The 20,956-nt window shown below is 36.7% G+C and overlaps 1 protein-coding gene across 1 annotated transcript in view; it reads left to right on the top strand.

Moving 5' to 3' along the window:
- The window catches only part of PDS5B (PDS5 cohesin associated factor B), a 168,220-nt gene that overhangs the window by 69,705 nt on the left and 77,559 nt on the right, over window positions 1–20,956 (top strand). Inside the window, exons 8-11 of the mRNA XM_060191870.1 lie at window positions 10,050–10,190; window positions 13,372–13,487; window positions 15,443–15,537; window positions 19,353–19,498. Coding sequence (XP_060047853.1) covers window positions 10,050–10,190; window positions 13,372–13,487; window positions 15,443–15,537; window positions 19,353–19,498 — 498 coding nt within the window. The remainder of the gene's footprint in view (window positions 1–10,049; window positions 10,191–13,371; window positions 13,488–15,442; window positions 15,538–19,352; window positions 19,499–20,956) is intronic.

Here is a 20,956-nt window from a genome sequence, read left to right as displayed (position 1 = left end):
TTCTGTCATCTTTGTTTATTCATTTGCTTCATTTAAATGCTTAGGTACTAAATAAAACAGCTTAAAATTAAAAAAAAGTTTGTATTAAGTTAGTGTTGGTTGATAACATTGCGTTTAATTCAGATGTTGGGCACTGTGTTCAATGAATGGTCTCCATCAAAAATCTAGTTTTAAAAAAAATATATAGTTTCCACCTTCCGTCATACACTTCATACCTTTTACTCGTCCCACTCCCAGCCCCTTTCCTGTCTTGTAACCAGGGTCCTTGGAGAGATAGCTCACCAGGTAGGGTGTGTGTTATATCATGTGCACACAAGGCCTAGGTTTGAGCTCCAGCATTACATGAGAGCTATTATAACACTGGAGGATCTTCTACTTTGTGTGTTTTTCCCTTTCTGTCTTTGTTTGAATAAAAAAAGTGCCTGTAGGGCTGGTGAGTAACTCAGATAATGTGAGTCACTACAGTGCATCCCCACTGCAGTGAAGGAAGCTCCACATTGAAGGAAGCTTTGGTGCTGTGGCTTCGGTATCTGTCAAACAAGGAAAGTGCCCAGAGCTGTGAAATCATGTGTATGTAGTGGTCCAGCTCTTGGCGGGGGGGGGGGGGGGGGGGGGGGGGGGGGGCGGCGCAAATGAATGTTTTTATAAAACAATTGTTATGGCTAGCAAGGTAGAAATAATTAGTTCACTCAAGTTTGGTAAACTCCCGAGAGGTTACTTGGTTTACTTTCTGAGGTGAGATTCATTTTTACAACAAGATGTTAGAAAATAATATAAGATCTAGGAATTGAAGACAAGTTTGAATGTCATCATTTTTTTTTTTCTTTTTTTACACACCAAAGCACTGCTCAGCTTTAGCTTATGGTGGTACAGGGGATTGAACCTGGGACTGTGGAGCCTCAGGCATGAGAGTCTCTGCATAACTATTATGCTGTCTAAATCCCTCCCCCCACCCTGCTGAATGCCATCAATTTCATGATATTTGCCTACCTTATTATCCCAGGGGTAGATTCCACCTAAACTACCTTTCTGAGAAAGGAGAAAAATCACCCTGTTAGAAGCCTTTACATTATCATCCCAAAATCTACTTATTTATTATTGGCCACCTTATATTTATTTTCAGAAGAAATATATTTTACCCAATAAATTCAATGATAGAAGCTTATTGCCCGTTTCCTTTTCTCTATATTATTTTGTTAAATTGCACAATTTTAGATGACACTGTTCACATTGTACCCATGTGAATGATGTCTTCTAGAGCAAACCTAGAACTTTCTTAATGTCAGCCTCTTAAATTCTATCTCTCCACTTACTTTCTATTTTCATCCACCTTCATATATGTAAATGATTGTACATTTGTCTTTTTTGTAAAATGTAAGAGCGGTAACCTGGGAGGTGACATAGTAGATAAAATGTTGAACTCTTAAGCATGTGGTCTTGAGTTTGATCTCCCACATCACATGTGCTCTTGTCCCCTCTCCCTTCTTCTTTTCTTTAGTACATAAATAAATAAATAAATAAATAACCAAAATGTTAGAAATCAGTCTTTTATAAAATTAGTTACATGTTTAATTTTCCTGAGGTTTACTAAAGGGAGATTTTTCTGGTGGTAGACAAAGATTTAAGTCATTATATAAAATATATCATGAAAAGTAACATACTTTATTATTTTGTGACACAGCTTAAGCCTATGATATTTGCAAAGTTATAATTGATATACATTCAGTTTTTATTTTTACTTAATTTTCATTACCAGAGTGCTGCTCATCTCTGGTTTATGGTGGTAGTGCTCCAGGTAATTGAACCAAGAATTCTGGAGCCTCAGACAGGAGAGTTTCTTTGCATAACCATTAGGCTGTCTCACCCACCCTTTGGTTTGCAAATAAATTCTTTTGGAGGGTGAATTTAGCTGCAGAATCAAATTAGGTAGTATATTTTAATAGTTCAAAAGTTGGCACACAATTTCTTATAGTTGATTTCTGCAAGTTTTGGATATTGACTAGAATAAATTGGTTGCTTGATTGGATTGAAATTTTTCATTATCAGATTAATTGGCGTGTGTAGACTCACACTTGAGCATTCTGTGATTATTTATTCCTTTTCTCTTTGCTCCAAAGTACCCTTCAGTGACTTATCTCCATGGCCCATTTGTACACTAGGTGTGCTCCTCCTGGTGGTCAGTTTTTAAAATTGATATTGTCAAAGCCATTAATTTCCAGGGGAGCACTTAGTTTTTTTAATGGCCATTTCTGGAATAAAAATAAGAGCATAGCACTACCATATGTTTTTTTGAAGAATTGGAGGAAAAAGTATTTGATTGGGTACTAAACAGAAGAAAGGCTAAAAAATCAGCTATGGTATTTATTGAGCGAGGAGATTGGACTCATTATACTATTCTTTCAAAATTTGTGTATGCTTTAAATATTCTTAAAGTTGAAAGGGCCAAAAGACATAGTTTTTGCAATCCTAGATAAATCAGGGCTAATTTTTTCCCCCTCTAATTTCATTTTTATCTTTCTTTTTTAAATTTACCGGGACACTGCTCAATTCTGGTTTACAGTAGCATAGGAAGTGAGCCTAGGACCTTTGGTGCCTCAGTCTTGAAAGTCTTTTTTGCATAACCATTATGCTATCTCCCCAGTCCTCATTTATATCTGAAGTTGAGTTTTTGCTGTTGCAATAGAATGCCCCCCCCACCCCCATGCTTTCCTGTTACATTTTATCAGAAGCAGGGGTGGGGTATAAAAGGCAGAGAATTAGCAAGATGGTTTGAGAGCACTTTAAATTACACATTCCTAGTACATTATTTTTTAAATTTCTCCTTGATCTTTTACTCCTTGCTTTCTATAATAGTTTGCTTTAGCGTTGTCATTAAGAGTTCTGTTTTTCTCCTTTAATTTCCATATAGGTCTTCTTTTTTTTTAAAATTATATTTATTTATTTTCCCTTTTGTTGCCCTAGTTGTTTTTTATTTTTGTTGTAGTTATTATTGTTGTTATTGATGTCGTCGTTGTTAGATAGGACAGACAGAAATGGAGAGAGAAGGGGAAGATAGAGAGGGGGAGAGAAGATAGACAACTGCAGACCTGCTTCATCCCCTGCGGGTGGGGAGCCTAGTGCTTCAGCCAGGATCCTTACGCAGGTCCTTGCACTTTGCTCCACGTGCGCTTAACCTGCTGTGCTACCACCCGACTCTTTAGGTCTTATTTTTCTACCTCAGCCTTAGACCTGTGGTAGGATAAATTGAATACAGTGTTAACAACTATTCTTCTCACTTTTGGACTTGTGCCTGTGAATAGACATCCATTTATCTTCCTACTAGAGAATGAGAAAACAAAAGTATAGGTAGAGTACTGAGGTAATAAAATCGCGCTCATCTCTTTTAAACATCTTTTTTCTAATATGCCTATAGATACCTAGAAGTTTATTAAATATAGTGATTCTTATGCAGATAGGATTTAAGAATCATTGTGGTGATGGAGGTTTTTTAAAGAATAGACTTTGTTATACTTGGATATCCCAGGAACCAAAAGAAAAACAAAAAAAACCCCACTTAAAAAAAAATTATTTTAAAAATGGAAATATTGACAAGACCATGGAATAAGGGGGCTACAGTTGTAAAAAAAAAAAATCCCACTGCCAGAACTGTATCCCATCCCCTTCCCTTCCCTGATAGCTTTCCTATTCTTTAACCTTCTGGGAGCATGGATCCAGGATCATTATGGGGTGCAGAAGGTGGAAGGTCTGGCTTCTCTGTAATTGCTTCTCTGCTGAATATGGGCATTGGCGGGTAGATCCATATCCCCAGCCTGTCCCTCTCTTTCCCTAGTGGGGTGGGGCTCTGGGGAGGCAGGGCTCCAGGACACATTGGTGGGGTCCTCTGCCCAGGGAAGGCAGGTTGCCATCATTTTAGCATCTGCAACTTGGTGGTTAAAAAAAAAAAAACTTGTTTTATGAACTTGCATGTTTTTTGGTTTTGCTACTTAATAGTAACTATTCAAAAATTTTCTGCATTAATCACTATTTGGTCGTGCCATTTTTCATCTTGTGTTCTTAGTACAAATTTTAGGTGAGAGAAAATGTAAAACTTTTTTTGTAATGAAAATTTGTATCACGCTTATCTTGGATTTGGTTAAATTGCTTAATATAATTTAACCTCAGTTTTTGTTCTGTGCATTGGGATTAATAATCTTGGGGTAGAGATAGAAAGCTTTGAAAATACTCCTGTAATTAAAATTAATAATTAAATACAAAGTAGAATTTATTATTGGTCACTAACTTACTTATACTGCTATTTAAAAATTTATTTATTTATTTATTCCCTTTTGTTGCCCTTGTTTTTATTGTTGTAGTTATTGTTGTAGTTATTGATGTCGTCGTTGTTGGATAGGACAGAGAAAAATGGAGAGAGGAGGGGAAGACGGGGAGAGAAAGATAGACACCTGCAGACCTGCTTCACCACCTGTGAAGCGACTCCACTTCAGGTGGGGAACCAGGGTCTTGAACCGGGATCCTCACACCGGTCCTTGCGCTTTGCGCCACATGCACTTAACCCGCTGCACTACCGCACGGCTCCCCATACTACTATTTTTAATAACGATCTAATTGTTATAAAATCATTTACAGTGTGAAAATTACTTACCTATTTGTAAATTAAAGACTTGTTTTTAGGATGGATATAGTTTCATTATCTAAATTTGCTACCTCCACTAAATTGTAAGCCCGCATGGGGAGTGAGGATGAATTATATTTGTATCCTAGTACCTGCTACTTATTAGTCATACATGTATTAAATATGTATTGGGTATCTACTCTGTGAGCACTAGCTATGCTACCATGGAGATGATTGAATTGATTTTTCCATTAGTGGAGTTTATGTGCCCACCCCCATCTTTCTTTTATACTTTAAAAATATATATATATTTATTTATATTCCCTTTTGTTGCCCTTGTTGTTTAACATTTTTGTGGTTATTGATATCGTTGTTGTTGGATAGGACAGAGAGAAATGGAGAGAGGAGGGGAAGAGAGAGGGGGAGAGAAAGACACCTGCAAACCTGCTTCGCCACTTGTGAAGCGACTCCACTGCAGGTGGGGAGCCAGGGGCTCGAACTGGCATCCTTATGCTGGTCCTTGAGCTTTTCTTTCTTTCTTTTTTTTTTTTAATTTCTTTATTGGGGAATTAATGTTTTACATTCAACAGTAAATACAATAGTTTGTACATGAATAACATTCCCCAGTTTCCCATTTAACAATACAACCACCACTATGTCATTTATCATCCTTCATGGACCAGTATTCTCCCCACCCACCCCAGAGTCTTTTACTTTGGTGCGATATGCCAATTCCATTTCGGGTTCTACTTCTGTTTTCTTTTCTGCTCTTGTTGCACTTTTCTTTTATACTTATTAGTAGTTATAGTTTACAAGATTATGGGGGTATAGTTCTACATCACATCCACTACCACACTTCTGCACCCCTTCCTCATTTTTCCTCAATCCCTCCAAGGGATATGTGTTGTAGTTTTCACAAAATCTTAGCGATAGCTTCACTACTCCCCCTGCCCCCCCCTTGACAAGCTCATGTGTTTCAGCTCTTTATATTGCACACATGAGAGAACCATCTAGTAGTTAGCTTTGAGAGAAATACAGGCCATTTGGTGACATATAAACTGTAGCAATAAGAGTCTTTGCACACAATCACTAAATTAAAGAGTTGTGTTATCGTATGTGATAAGAAGGGTGAGCAAAAGAGACAAAAAAATGTAAGATTAAAAAGTACTAGCTAGAAAATGGCATATAAAAAGACATAGAGGACTATATGCATATAATGTGTTGTTATACATAGGAGCGCTCTATGTATAACTTATGTATAAATACAAATACATCTGACTTGTCTTACAGTTCTTTGCTTTAATATTCTCTATCCATTTCTTCCTCCCCCCACCTCATGCTTTAAAGTTGTCTCTTATTTCTATGGTTTGTGTTTCTGAATCTGTTTCACTGTTTATCATCTTGTTCAGAGTAAAAAATTTTCTTTTTTTTTTTTTCCTCTGTGGTATTCCTTTCAGTAACACATGCAAGCCATGTCTGGTAAAAGCAAGGCATTTTTTAGTTTTTGCATGTGTGATTCTGTTTTGATTGCTCCTTTTTACTTGATAGTCTTGCAGTATAAAGTATGTATGACTGGTAGTTGTTTTGCTTTTAAAACCTTGAATATACCACTCACTCTATTGTCACCTGGTGTCCATGTTTGCTATAGAAAAGTCTGGTGCAAGCATACTATATAAGTCACTTCTTTCTACTCCCTGGGAACGTACAGTTTTTCATTATCCTTGACTTTTGGTAGTTCACAATAATGGCTTGGTGTAGATCTGTTTGGGTTTAGGAATTTGGAAGTTCACTTTGCTTCCTGTATATCTACATGACCATATCCCAGATTTGTAAAACTTTCTGCTATCATTTTTTTAAAAATATGGTTTCTTCCCCATTCTTTCTCTCCCTTTCTGAGGTCCCCTGTATTTCTGATATTCTTCTCTGATGTTAAATCTCTTGATTCATTTCTCCTCAACCTTTTTTTCTCCTTCTATGTTGAAGTCAAAGTGTGTGGCCAGTTTGCCTTCTATTTTTGATGTTCTCTCTTTTACATGGGTAAGTCTACTTTCTTGACTTGCTATGTGAGACTGGAATGCATTCAAAATATCATTCATACCCGGTTACTCTGTTTTCAAGTTTTCCATTTTCCTATTAAGTGAATCTTTTGAAGTTCTGGATTTCTTTTTTAGTCCTTTTCTCCATATTAAATTGAGTGCTCTGCATTTCTTCAAATTTCCTGACAGTACAACCCCCCAAATTCTTTCTCTGATAGCTCTTCTGGATTTGCATAATTAAATATCTGGCTTTCATCTTGGCTTTGTACAGCCAGCATTTTCTTAGTTTTACCCATCCATTTTGGTTTCTGTTTTTGCTTACAGGTGGCCAGATTCTGATTTGTATGTGAGTTGTGGGGGGTGGGGAGGAGCTTTGAAGAACTGTCATAGTATTATAGTTCTTCATGTCCCTTAAACAGATCCCTAAGCTTGGAGTGTTGGGGGGAGGGGCTAGAAACCAGACATTCTTCTCTTCTCACACTTCCTGAAAATAGGAACTCCAAAGTCACTTTTCTTGGATGAAGGGCTGTCTTACCGCAATCTCCAGGGTCTTTATGGCAGCTTTGATACTGTAAAGTTTGATAGGCTTTTCTGATGCCACAGGGCTCAGTGTTCATTTCCTAGGTTTCTCTGAATGATTTCTTGGAGTTTGCTTAGAAGTTTATGCCTTGTAGAGCTTTAAATGGCAGTCCAGAGGCCTCTCTCTCTTTCCCTCCCTCCCTCCTTACTGTCACTGGGTCCCTGAGTAGCTCCATGTAGCCCCTTTACATTTGCCTCATTAATTGAAGTAGGTGCAAATATGGAGCCTCTGGAAATGCAGTGCCACATTTATGCTTGAGTCCTTCTCTCCCTTCCCCTCCTGCTCTTTGTCCACTACCAATCTTAAGATAGTGATGTTCCTTCACCAAAAATCGCAGTTTTTCCGATGAAATTTGTTGTATTGTTGTAATATTTGCTTTCTTGGGAAGAGCCAGCTTTCCATGATTAGGTCATCATAGCCCTGCCTTGGAAGTGGAAATTACTTGTTTCATAAACACTTTTGGTAGGATTTTTTTTGTGAATTGAGGGAATGGTGAATGGTTCCCCCCCCCCCCACTTTTAAAATGAGTTTTGTTCAGATTGATGGAAAAGAACAGTTTCATCACCAAGGTGGCCAGATTTTAAGATTTTTGTTAGGTGAGGAAGGTTTGCTCTATGTTTATATACATATTTATTTTACCAGAGCAATACCCAGCTCTGGCTCATGGTATTGTTGGGGATTGAACCTGGGTCCTCACAACCACACACATGGACATTTTTTTGCATCACCATTATGTTATCTCTCAGCCCTGGGTTTGTGTTCTTTTCTTTTTACTCCTTTTCATGAGATTGAAGGAAGGGGAGATAGACAAGGATTTTCCTTTGTCTCTGTCTTCTATATTGTTACATGGTGATGGGGATTGAATCCAGAACATCTGTTTGCTGGTCATGCGCTCTTCTGACTGAGCCACCTCACTGGCCTCAGTTGTACTGTATATAGACAAAAGTGTGATTACAGACAAAAAGCTACCTTACTTTCAGCCTGAAAAAGAATTTAATCTTTGTTATTATGCAATTCTCCCCCAACAGAATTGATAAGATTTAAAGTTAGTGGAGAATATTGAAATTGAATTTGTTCTTTTCTTTTGTTTATTTATTTTGTTGCCCTTGTTTTATTGTTGTAGTTATTATTGTTGCTGTTATTGATGCCATCATTGTTGGATAGGACAGAGAGAAATGGAGATAGAAGGGGAAGACAGAGAGGGGAAAGAGAAAGATAGATACCTGTAGACCTGCTTCACCGCCTGTGAAGCGACTCCCCTGTAGGTGGGGAGGCGGGGGTGGGAGGGTTCGAACCAGGAGCCTTAGCCAGGAATTTGTTCTTTTCTGTTCCTGACTAGGTGGTTTGTACAAGTTCACAGACCTACAAACCTTAATGTCAACAATGTGCAAGGAAGGACCCAGGTTCAACCACCTGGTCCCTACCTGCAAGGGGGAGCTTCACAAGCAGTTAAGTAGTGTTGCAGGGATCTCTCTCCCAGATCTCTTCCTCTCCCTTCCTCTTGAATTTCTCTTTCTTTCTGTCCAACAAATAAATAAGTAAACTAAAAAACTTAATGGCAGATCAGCCCAAGAACTTAAAACAAGTAGAAATGACCTTGAAATGTAAAGTCCTTTGCTAGTTGTGTGTAACTGTCACAGAGAAGAATAGATCAGGACAGCTTATGCAATGTAAAAAATCTTTTAACTCCTTTAGTAAGAAAAGATTGGTGCCTGCTCTGAGTTATTTACATTTTTCATATTTGAAGGATTTTAAATTTAAAGCACTGGACTATTATTGCCATGTACCTATACTAGTAAGTTTTGGTGGTAAAATGAGGAATAATTTGACAATACAGACTACTTTGAACTGGCTGAGTATATTAAAAAAAAAAAAAAGCACTGTTCAAATATCTGTTGTCCTTGTACTTCTGTGTGCTTTTAATTAGCATAGTACATCTTATACATATGTATATTTTGCTTAACAGAATGTAAAAGAAGCCAAAATAGATTAAATTTTTTTGTATTCAAAGTATAAACTACATATATAGAAATTGGAATGGGGGTGCTGGGTAGTGGCACACCAGGTTAGGCACACAAATTATGAAGAGCAAGGACCCACATGAGTATGGCAGTTCAAGCTGCTGCCTCCTCACCTGTTGGGGGGTTGCTTCGCATATGGTGAAAACAGGTCTGCTCGTTCTTTCTCCCTATCCTCCCCCCATTTCTTTGTCCTATCAAAAAAAAAAAAGTGATTGGTTCCTACTTTGAAGGTACAGGATTGTGTCTTAGATCTGTTTATTTTCTCCTATGCCTACTAAAGTGAACAAACTGTAGCCACTTTGTCTTTAAGAAATCTGTAGAAGTTGCAGCAAAATATCTATCTCCCTTGGATAGTGTGCTGCTTTGTTATGTGTCTGGCCCAGGTATGAGCCTGGCCCTCATGACACTGATAGAAGCTTCAGTCCTGTGGTCTGTTCCACGTTCTCTCTACCTCTCTATAAAAAAAAGAGAAGAAAAGAAATTTACATAGTAGAGAAATTAAGACATGTACACAAAAAGGACAAAAAGTGCCATAATGGAAAATGAAGTGTATTAGATAGGTAAGGTATTTTTTGACCTTTTAATTAATGGCAGTATAAATTATCCATTGTTTATCTAATCTTGATTGTGTACAAGAGGAAACATGTTTTATTTCTTCATGTAGCTTATAGTAGTTTCTTATTGTTAGGAAATGTTTTAATATCCCTATTTGTATGGCATACTAATAGACTGAGTAAAAGTTGCAATTTTAATACATTTATTGATTGAGATTCTACTGATGATAAATTTTCTTTCTCAAGTTTTTTAATCAGGTGCTGATGCTTGGGAAAACATCAATCAGTGATTTGTCAGAACATGTTTTTGATTTAATTTTGGAGCTTTATAATATTGATAGTCACCTGCTGCTCTCTGTTTTACCCCAGCTTGAATTTAAGCTTAAGGTAAGTAACTTCTAAAAAAATAATATGGTTGTGTCAGCCACATCAGCAACTAGCATTATGGTGGTTTTCAAATTCTTTTTAAAAATAGAGAGAGAGTGAGTGTGTGCGTGCGTGCATGTGCTTTAGTGTGTATTATGGCTGAGAAATTGGTACAGCGATGCCATGGGTTGAACTGTTGTATGTAAATTCCTGTAGTAGTTTTAATTAAATTTCATAGATTTGTTGTATATTACTATTATTTATCTACATATTTGTGTCTTGTCTACTTTGATATCTTCCATGCTTGACATGGTACCTAGCCGCAGACAGTAATTGCTTAATGATTAGCAGGTTGGTGTTTTTTCTTTATGTTCATCAGATAAATTGCAAATTACAACAGTCTTTTGAGCTCATAGCTAAATATCACATTTGTGTTTTTAAGTCTCAGTTTACATAGTTTCTTGATCCTCCTAGATTGGGTCATAAAGATAGTTTAGAGTCTAATTAACCGCACATTGTGAAATGTTTCCCCATTGTGCATATTATACTTGTTGAAAAATATATGTTGAAAAATCCTTTGCTTTTCATACAGTTCCCTGGAATCTTTTGATAGCTTGCTCCTGTTGCCTTGACATTAAATTATACCATAAAATTGTTTTTATTTGTATATTTTGGGGTTTTACATTCTTCTTTAAAAATCATTATAGGGAGATTAAAACATACTATAATTAATTTTTTTGAATCCCATGTACCACCAGAAATGTTCTTAGATAATTTTTGTATTGTAATTCTTTCTTTCTCTCTCTCTATTGGGGGATTAATAGTGTATTGTGATTCTGTTTCTGTTTCTGTTTTTTTTTTTTTTGCCTCTTTCTAAAGCATCAAAATAATCTCTGTTGGTTGTGTGAATACCTTCACGCCAGACAGAAAGTAGTTATCCTTAATTTATTGGCTGTATGTTTTTGAATTCACTATTCTCTTTGCCTTCATTTTTCTATTTTAAAATAATTTTTCTTTTAAAAATATTTTTTATTTATCATTGGATAGAGACAGAGAAATTGAGAGGAGTGAGGAGATATAGAGGGAGAAAGACACCTGCAGCCCTGCTTCACCACTTGTGAAGTTTCCCCCTGCAGATGGGGACCAGGGGCTTGAACCCAGGTCCTTGTGCACTGTAATATACGCTCTTAACCAGGTACACCACTGCCTGGCCCCTGCCTTCATTTTTTCATGTAGTTCGTTTTGACGAGGCAGTCATTCTTTTGTTGACCTGTTTTTTTTTTTAATTTTATTTATTCCCTTTTGTTGCCCTTGTTGTTTTTTTTATTGTTGTAGTTATTATTATTGTTGTTGTCATCATTGTTGGATAGGACAGAGAGAAATGGAGAGAGGAGGGGAAGACAGAGAGGAGGAGAGAAAGACAGACACCTGCAGACCTGCTTCACCGCCTGTGAAGTGACTCCCCTGCAGGTGGGGAGCCGGGGCTCGAACCGGGATCCTTATGCCAGTCCTTGTGCTTTGCGCCACCTGCGCTTAACCCGCTGCGCTACAGCCCAACTCCCAGTTGACCTGTTTTTTTCTCTGTTATAATATTGTGTAGAATCTTACTGTGTGCATTTTCTCACAGATTATGAGCAATATTAAAAAAGGGAGTTATCGTGCCAGGTTTCAGCAAACTTAAACCTAGTTCAGTGGAAAAGGAAGAAGAAATAATAATAAGAAACCAGGGATTATAAAAATCATAAAAGGTACAGATAACAGAGTAGAAACCGGAAACAGTGTGCAGAAACATACAGAAGTAAGGAAGATGCGGGGTGAATTTGTGGAGCACAAAGAATTAAAGTCGCATGATAGTATAGCATAAGAGAAGTTAATATTGTTTCTGAATGCATAATATGATCTTCACTCATCTTCCCAATGGAGTCTTATTAAGCAAGTAGATATCAAGGCTTTAAACTGTGAGTTAATCAGTTTCTGATAGTTGAGCTCAGTGCCCCCCCCCCTTAATGATTTACAGGTTATTCTAATGTGCAATGTGTACTTAGTACAGTTCCAGGAATGAGAGAAATAGTAATGAAGCCATATTATAGATGCTCATTTTTCACACACTTGGTTTGCACCTGTCTGATTCCATTGCTCACTATGAAGTATTTGGCCCCTTCTCATTTCAGATAGAAAGAGGGAGAGAGGAGAGACACCATTGCACCACTCCACCATCTGTGGAGCTTCCTCTTGGTGCCCTGCAAGGTGCTCTCACATGGTACTGTGGTGCTCAAACCCATGTCCTCATGCATGATAAAGTATGTGCTCTACTGGGTGAACTATCTCCTGGTCTGATGGGTGTTCTTAGTGCTAGACTATGCCGTGGGCTCAAACATAAATCTGTTAAATATCTTTCATAGTGTCTTCAATATCAGAGTTGTTTTATATACTTGTTGCATTTTATGTTCAAGTCTAGTATTGCGGATTTTTAATTAACCTATTTATTTCAATATTGTAACTCTGTGTGAGTTGAATGCTTTTTCATAGAGGTACCATAACATAATATCAAGCAGAAGCTTAGCCTTTGTTTTTTATAAGAGCACAATGCATTGCTCAGCTGTGGCATATTGTAGTGCTAGGGATTAAATCTAAGACTTCTGGGTTTTCAGGCATGAAAGTCGCATGCCCCCCATCCCCATTCAGAAACTTAAGTTTTGTATTTGCAAGACTTCATTACATTGCTGAGCTCCCTTCTGGCTATGGAATATACAGATGAACTGGCTCTCCTGTTGGGAAACGTCAGCACATACTTATATCTATATAGATCTTAGCCAAGTACAACCATACAACCAGACTTGTTTGTTTACTCTAGACCAGCCTTCTATCACTGTCTGTTCTTAAACATTCAAGAATCATTTTCAGGGGTCTTGAGTAGTTTCATGAGAGTTGATTTTTTGAAACTAGCTGAATGAAAATGAGCCTTAATTGTAAGCATTTAAGCACATTTTAGAATATCTTTTCCTTAAGAAGTTGGGCTAGAACACTTAAAACAACAGTTTTGTGAAAACGATATTGAGCCCTTTTTGTGTATGGTTTTTCATCTGGAGTTCATGAAAAGTTTTCTGTGGAATTGGAAGATAGGGAAAAATCATGGGAAAGGATGTGCACTCTGATTATATCAACCTCGTGGCTTTAAAGCTGTGGTTGTGTTTTGTTTTAGAGCAACGATAATGAGGAACGCCTGCAAGTTGTTAAGCTACTGGCTAAAATGTTTGGGGCAAAGGATTCAGAATTGGCTTCTCAAAACAAACCACTTTGGCAGTGCTACTTGGGCAGGTATATGTTTTTGGTGTTGTGTTTAAAAGCAGTGTTAATACCTACTTTATTTTAAAACAGTATCCATATTTAAGGTTGTTTTCTGAAATCATAAAAATGAATTGTTTTATATTTTGAAACATTTGAATGCTGACTGATGGTGGTAATACAACTTTTTTTTTATTACAATTTTCCCTTTTTTCTCTTGTCCTTAGTACTTTAGTTCTTGAAAAATTTTTAAAAAACATTATCTACAAAATGCCATTCTTACTTAGATTATTTGGAGGCACTGTTATGAAACAGGTATCCATAAAGTGAGTAAATCCATGACTGTTCCTCCTCCTAACTTCCTCTGTACATTTTTATGCCGGATCTGTCAATAATTAGGTTGCATTAAAACTTTTTTTTTTGACTATTCCAAAATTTTATTTAACAAAGCTTCCTAAGGAAAAGTACACAAACCAATTTTTATATCAAAGTGAAGAGATGCAGTGGAGAGGACATGTGGAAGCAGCTGTCATCTTGAACAGTCATTGTTTATACTCGTTCCATGTAGGCTCACCATTTCATTTCAACAACAACTTCTTGTCCATAAATTTTTTCAGTTTGGGAAGGTGAGCCTTACTCATGGTGCCTGCTCTGAGTTCAGATGACTTTCCAGACAAAATTCTTGGCTGCTTTCCATTAATACTTTTTTTGGGTACTTTTCCTTTGCTCGACTAGGTTGTAAACCTATATAAATGTTAGTTAAGCCTTAAATTCTTAATCTGAACTCATTATCTCTGATTTAGCTCAATAAATGTAATTAGTAAAATGTATTAAATTATAACTATTAGCTGATTGTCATTTAGTTTAATTTTTAGAGTTTTTCCGTAAGTACAATGAAAATTTTTTAGGCAGTAGGTTTAAATGTCTTGTAAGTTTTGCATTTCAATTCAAAGTTCTTTTTATTTAGTATCAAAAGTATAATTATGTACCAATACTCAGTATATCTCTACATCAGGAATTGGGTTGCTCAAACTTAATTGATGGTGGCAAAAGTCTTAATTTAAATTTGTTGTTTCTGTTACATTGACTGTCAAAGCCTTTGAGTATTAAAGCTTTCAAGACTGCTATTAGTATCATATACTTCCTGAAGAAAGAACACAATCTTGATGAAGTCATGGTATCTAGCTCTAACTACCAACATGTAAGGATTGAGGAGAGAAAGGAACTTGTTAATTGACATCAGAGATACAATCAGCAAAATCTAAATTGGAGAAGCCCGTGCCCTCACATACACCAGTTACTTTACTAACTAAGTATATTGTAAGGAAAAAGAAGTCGAGATGGGAGGCAGTTAACGATTAATAGGTATTTGAATGGCATGTCATCTAGAGATTTGTATGACAAATACATGCAGTCATTATACTTCTTTGTGAAAAATTGGCTTTAGTATTAATGGAAACGTAATAATTTTAATATGATTCTTGGAGTGTGACTCAGTACCTCATACATGTAAGACTTGCACTCTACTGCTATTTCCCGGGCCCAGAAATATAATAATTGTAGTGGATCTGTGTAGGAATAGGTTGGGCACCATTTTAAAGTCATGTGAAATCTTGCTTTGTGCAAAGAAGAGCTACCATATGTTTGTGAATGTCCTATTATTTAAGAATGTATACTTTGATGATTTTTTTTTTTCTCCACACACACTATGGGATTTATAAAATGTGTCTTTGAACTTGATGCACAAACTTGTATAAATAGGTGTATTTGAAAGTGTAATATTTATGTGTAGAAATTTGTTACTGTTACTGCATTTGAGCCAAATTGTACTGTTTAAACACACTACTTAAAAGGACATAGTTCTCTTAGGTAATTGTTTGAATTCTAGAGTATTTTATACTTAGACTATCAAAAATCTTGTTAAGCCAGTCTGACTCCTTTTCTGTTTCCCTTAGTTTAAAGGTCACTCTGTCTTTATATTTTGTCAGATTTAATGACATCCATGTACCAATCCGCCTGGAATGTGTGAAATTTGCTAGTCATTCTCTCATGAACCATCCTGATTTAGCGAAGGACTTAACAGGTACCATGTAGCAAATATTCTATGTGCTATTTGGTTAACTGTTTTTTTTTTTTTAAATCACTTTATTGGGTAATAGTAATTAACAAGATTGTTGTTGTTACACAAGTATAGATTCTTTTATTTATTCTTTTTTGTTGCCTTTTTTTTTCCTTTTATTCCCTTTTGTTGCCCTTGTTTTTTATTGTTGTTACAGTTATTGTTGCTGTTATTGATGTCATTATTGTTAGATAGGACAGAGAGAATTGGAGAGAGGAAGGGAAGACAGAGTGGGGAGAGAAAAATAAGACACCTGCAGACCTGCTTCACCACCTGTGAAGGGACTCCCCTGCAGGTGGAGAGCGAGGGGATTCGAACCGGGATCCATATGCTGGTCCTTGTGCTTCGCGCCACATGTGCTTAACCTGCTGTGCTACTGCCCAGCTCATAAGTATAGATTCTTAATCTTTCTGTGTAAGGTGTCTTCACACCACGTCCACCAAATGCAGTCTTCCTCCACTGTTATATACTGGGTTTCTTCCCTTTGCCTATCCCTCCCTCCTTTAGAGTTCTGAGGTCTGCAGAAGTAGATTACAGCTAGTCGGAAATTTTATGCTGTGATCCCTCCTCCTCCCTTTGTTTTCTGCCACCAGGTTATTGCTGTGATCCAATGCACTATTCTCAAGGGCCATTCCCCCCATTTTCTTTTTGTTGGAGGGTGAGAGACAGAGAAACAGTGTGGGCAGACGGAATGAGGGAGGGGGAGAAAGGGAGGGGGGAAGGAGAGAAAAGACACCAGCAGCTTTGTTCTACCACTCATGAAACTTCCCCACTTCAGGTAGGGACCAGCACTTTACCAGATTATCATGAGTAGTATCGTGTTCACTCTGCTAGGTATGCCATCTCCAACCTCATGCTTCCCTTTTCTTTAGTTCCATTGATGACTGAGGCCGTCTGTTATTTGTCCTTCTCCTTCTCCCTCTGGTTTATCTCATTTAACACAGTTCCTTCAAGTTTTATCCAGGATATAGCAAAAGGGAAGATTTATCTTTTTTTTTAAAAAACTGAGTATTACTTCGCTATGTGTGTATACCAAAGGTGTCCTCCCACCTGTCATTCAACATGAAACAGTTCACATACAGAGTGAAGAAACTTGTTTTCTTATTGTGATAAGTGAACTTTGTTTTAGTTTGTCATCATGGAAATTATTCTCTGAGGATAATTTTTATGTCTTAGTATCTATTTAGGCTATAAGCACATATACAAATACTGGTGTTGTCAAATACAGTACAAGTTTCTTAGTTTAAAATAATTCTAAAAGTATTTCAGGCACTTGTACTTGAATGAGCATTGGCATTCAGTGACCTATTATAAAGACTCAACTTGATTTGCTTCTATTTGTGGTTTTATATTTATTCCATATATATGTATCTGTCTGTTTTTTAATATTTTGAAAACTTTATGTGAGAATCATTGACTTGATAACTAATTTGTTCATGCTTAATGGAAGTAACTTTTTTGAAGCCTGTAGAGATATTATGTTTATAGTTTTGAAACCTTACAGTAATGAAAAATATCATGTATGATTGTTACTGTTAAGTTTTCAAAAATTATGCACATTTATAAATATATATGCCTATATATAAATTTATACATATTAATTTATATAAAATATATAAATATTTATGGATGTTCATAATTTTTGAAAACTTAACAGTAACAATATATATAGGCCTATATATATATATATATATATATTTATGTATAAATGCAGTAACCACCATATCTTCCTCAGAAATGTTGCCTAATAGATTAAAAAGGAAGGCATGATTGTTATGGTTGAAGTGCCCCTCACAAACAGTGCAAGCAGCTCTACTGAACTTGGTCTGCATTCAGCTTGTCACTTTCTATTTGCATATATATATGTTTTTTTTTTAAACCAGAGCATTGTTCAGCTCTGCCTTATGTGCAGAGGATTGAACCTGGGACTTTGGAGCCTCAGGCATAAGAATCTCTTTGCATAAGCATTATGCTATCTACCCATTGCCCTGCATATGTATTTGTCCATAAATGATATGAGTAACACTGTGAAGAGTGTTGCTAGATGCTTTTGTTGAACTACCATATTGAGAATTTCTGTTCTACACTGTTGGTGTCTATGAGTTATTAGCTCTTACGTATATATACCTGCTTAGTATAAATGATTTAAGGAAAACTAGTGTGTATCTAAAATTTAATGCATGTCATTTGTCTTATTAGTGGCATATAAAAAGATATGTATTGTGCATGAAATAAGTACCTGAAATAAAAAACTGTGGGGAAAAATGGTGAGGGAATTAGTTTGTAATACATTTAATTTGCTCCATTTGAAGTCAGTACTAAAAATAATTTCCTTTATTGAGTTAGGTAAAATAACATTTCCTTCTCTTCAGAAAGTGCACACCCCCAACATGTTTCTTCCCCCCTTTTTTGGATAGTTATTAGAGAATGTTCAATGTTAAGGGACTTAAGACCAGATACAGATTAGTGGCTTTAGAAGGGGCTTAAGGCCTGGGTTGTGGTTTAAGGGATATTTGCATTAAAGTTATCTGTTAACCTATTATAGAGAAGTAAATTTATATATACTTATGAACACTATGTTTTAGGCATACCTGTTTTTTTATTAATAAAAATCCAGTAAAATTATGTCATAATATATAATAGACATTATTTTATTTTCATAGTAAATATGAGAATAATATTTTATTTGTTAACTTTATGTTCAGTGTTGTTATCTCTTCTTTAAGCCTAATATATAATTACTAAAAATTGTTGATTTTTTTTCCCTCTCTCCTTTTAACATTTCTCTGTAGCAGTTCTGGACTTCCTTTTACTTGGAGATCCTTCTTTGGCCATTCAGAATTGGCTGAAAACACTACTGTTTCTTCTGTCTTTCCTTTGGCCTTTTGTATTTTGCTTAAGTGATAGAGCCTTATTTTTTGGTGGCCAGTATTTTAGTTTTACTCTTTTCAGGAACTTTACTCAATATTCCTCAGGTCAAGAAATAGAGGAGTTCAGGTGTTCTGACCTTTTCCTAGTTAAAGTTGACCTGATTGTTTTAGTCATTCAAAGACAGAAAGTGGAATATGTGGTGCTGATGTACTTGTTTTATTTGTTTGGTTTATTTAATTTGTGAGGTTAAGAACTCCTTAATCAACTACTTTTTTTCCCAGGTGGGAAATTTACTACCTAATTGCATGCTGGCGCTTGGGTTTTGATGGAGTAAGGGAGTAAGTGTTTTGATGGAGTAAGGGAGTAAGTGTTTTGATGGAGTAAGGGAGTAAGTGTTTTGATGGAGTAAGGGAGTAAGGGTTTTGATGGAGTAAGGGAGTAAGTGTTTTGATGGAGTAAGGGAGTAAGTGTTTTGATGGAGTAAGGGAGTAAGTGTTTTGATGGAGTAAGGGAGTAAGGGTTTTGATGGAGTAAGGGAGTAAGGGTTTTGATGGAGTAAGGGAGTAAGGGTTTTGATGGAGTAAGGGAGTAAGGGTTTTGATGGAGTAAGGGAGCAAGGGTTTTGATGGAGTAAGGGAGTAAGGGTTTTGATGGAGTAAGGGAGTAAGGGTTTTGATGGAGTAAGGGAGTAAGGGTTTTGATGGAGTAAGGGAGTAAGGGTTTTGATGGAGTAAGGGAGTAAGGGTTTTTCTTTCCTCCTCTTCTCTCCTCCTTGCTCCTAATTTTCTTTGAAGTTTCTACTTAGGTTTTGTTTTTGTTGTGGTTTACTTTTAAAAGTCTTGTGCAATCTTTTAAAACATTGCAATTGTTAAACTTCCCTTTTAATAAACGAAAACTTTATCTTTCAGAGTATCTTAAAGTGAGGTCACATGACCCTGAAGAAGCTATTAGACATGATGTTATTGTGTCTATAGTTACAGCTGCTAAGAAAGATATTCTTTTGGTCAACGATCATTTACTTAATTTTGTCAGAGAAAGAACATTAGACAAGCGGGTAAGTAGGAATAACAATTGTTAGGTTTGTGTAAGTTTAAGAGTGTTTCTTTGAAACTACTGGGGTTTTTATGTCAGAAACTTGTGAAGAGAAGCATTTTAATGATGGGAGACAGTTTTACTTTTTTATTCATAGTGATGGGGGACTAAACCAAGATTTTAGAGCCTCAGGCATAAAAGTCTTTCACATAATCATTATGCTATCTGCCCAGCCCCAGTTTTATTTTTTGTTCAACAGATTTATTATTTATTCCATATTAAGAGTATTTGGTCTCAGGACTGACCTAATAGGCACCTGAATAGTGTACTGCTCTGCCATGTGCATATGCCATGTTTGAGTTCAGTTCCCACTGCACTGGAGGAAGCTTCAGTATCATATTCACTCACCCCTTCTCTATACCTGTCTCTTTCTCTCTGTTCGAAAGACTAGGCCCCTAGCAGTGAATCTTCAGTGGTGATAAAAACAAAAGATGCTTTTCCTTAAGAATGAGTTTTCTGTAAATGGTAGAAGGTAGTTTAGTCAGAGCTTTGGTCTATGAACTGGTTTTCAAGGAATGTGTGTTTTTTTTTTTTTTTTTTTTTAAGGAATGGGCTTTAAAATTTTTTTTTTAAATTATTTTTATTTATTGGATAGAGACAGCTAGAAATCAAGAGGGAAGGGGAGATGCTGGTCTAGCTTTGTGGGCAGGAGAGAGACGACCAGGGACTCATGGCTGAGTGGGATTAAATGGTGGAAAACAGGATGTGAGGGGGGGAGAGGGGTGGAGTGGAAAGAGTGCAAACAGTGGGGATTAAACCAGTGCCCTGTAGGCAGGGCGGTCCCCAGGTAAAACAGTGATTATGTAGATACACCACAGTGTTAAGCAATGCAACAGAAGGGGTCTTAGAAGCAGACCAACAGGGAGATAGAGAAGAAGAGAGATAGTCATGGGCCCTTTGGAATGTAACTACAATAGGCCTACTAGCTAGCTACAAAATGGAGGACCCCCCCCCCCCCAACTCTTCATCTGAACTATTCCACCCTTTAGGTTCATGATTAGTCAACAATTTATTTTGCTTTATATGTTAATTCTTTTGTCAGCCACCAGGTTCCAGATGCTAACATGATGTCAACCAGACTTCCCTGGGCAGATGACCCCACCATTGTGTCCTGGAGTCTAGTTTCCCCAGAGCCCTTCCCCACTAGGGAAGGAGAGAGACAGGCTGGGAGTATGGATCAACCTGCCAACGCCCATGTTCAGTGGGGAAGCAATTACAAAAGCCAGACCTTCTACCTTCTGCACCCATAATGACCCTGGTTCCATACTCCCAGAGGGTTAAAGAATAGGAAAGCTATCAGGGGATGGGATGGGATACGGAGTTCTGGTGGTGGGAATTGTGTGGAGTTGTACCCCTCCTATCCTATGGTTTTTATCAGTGTTTCCTTTTTATAAATAAAAATTAAAAAAAAGAAGAAGAG

This window comes from Erinaceus europaeus, chromosome 5 (genome assembly GCF_950295315.1).
Source record: "Erinaceus europaeus chromosome 5, mEriEur2.1, whole genome shotgun sequence".
NCBI lineage: Eukaryota > Metazoa > Chordata > Mammalia > Eulipotyphla > Erinaceidae > Erinaceus > Erinaceus europaeus.
Note: the sequence above shows the minus strand (reverse complement) of the source record. Positions and strands in the feature narration are given on the sequence as shown.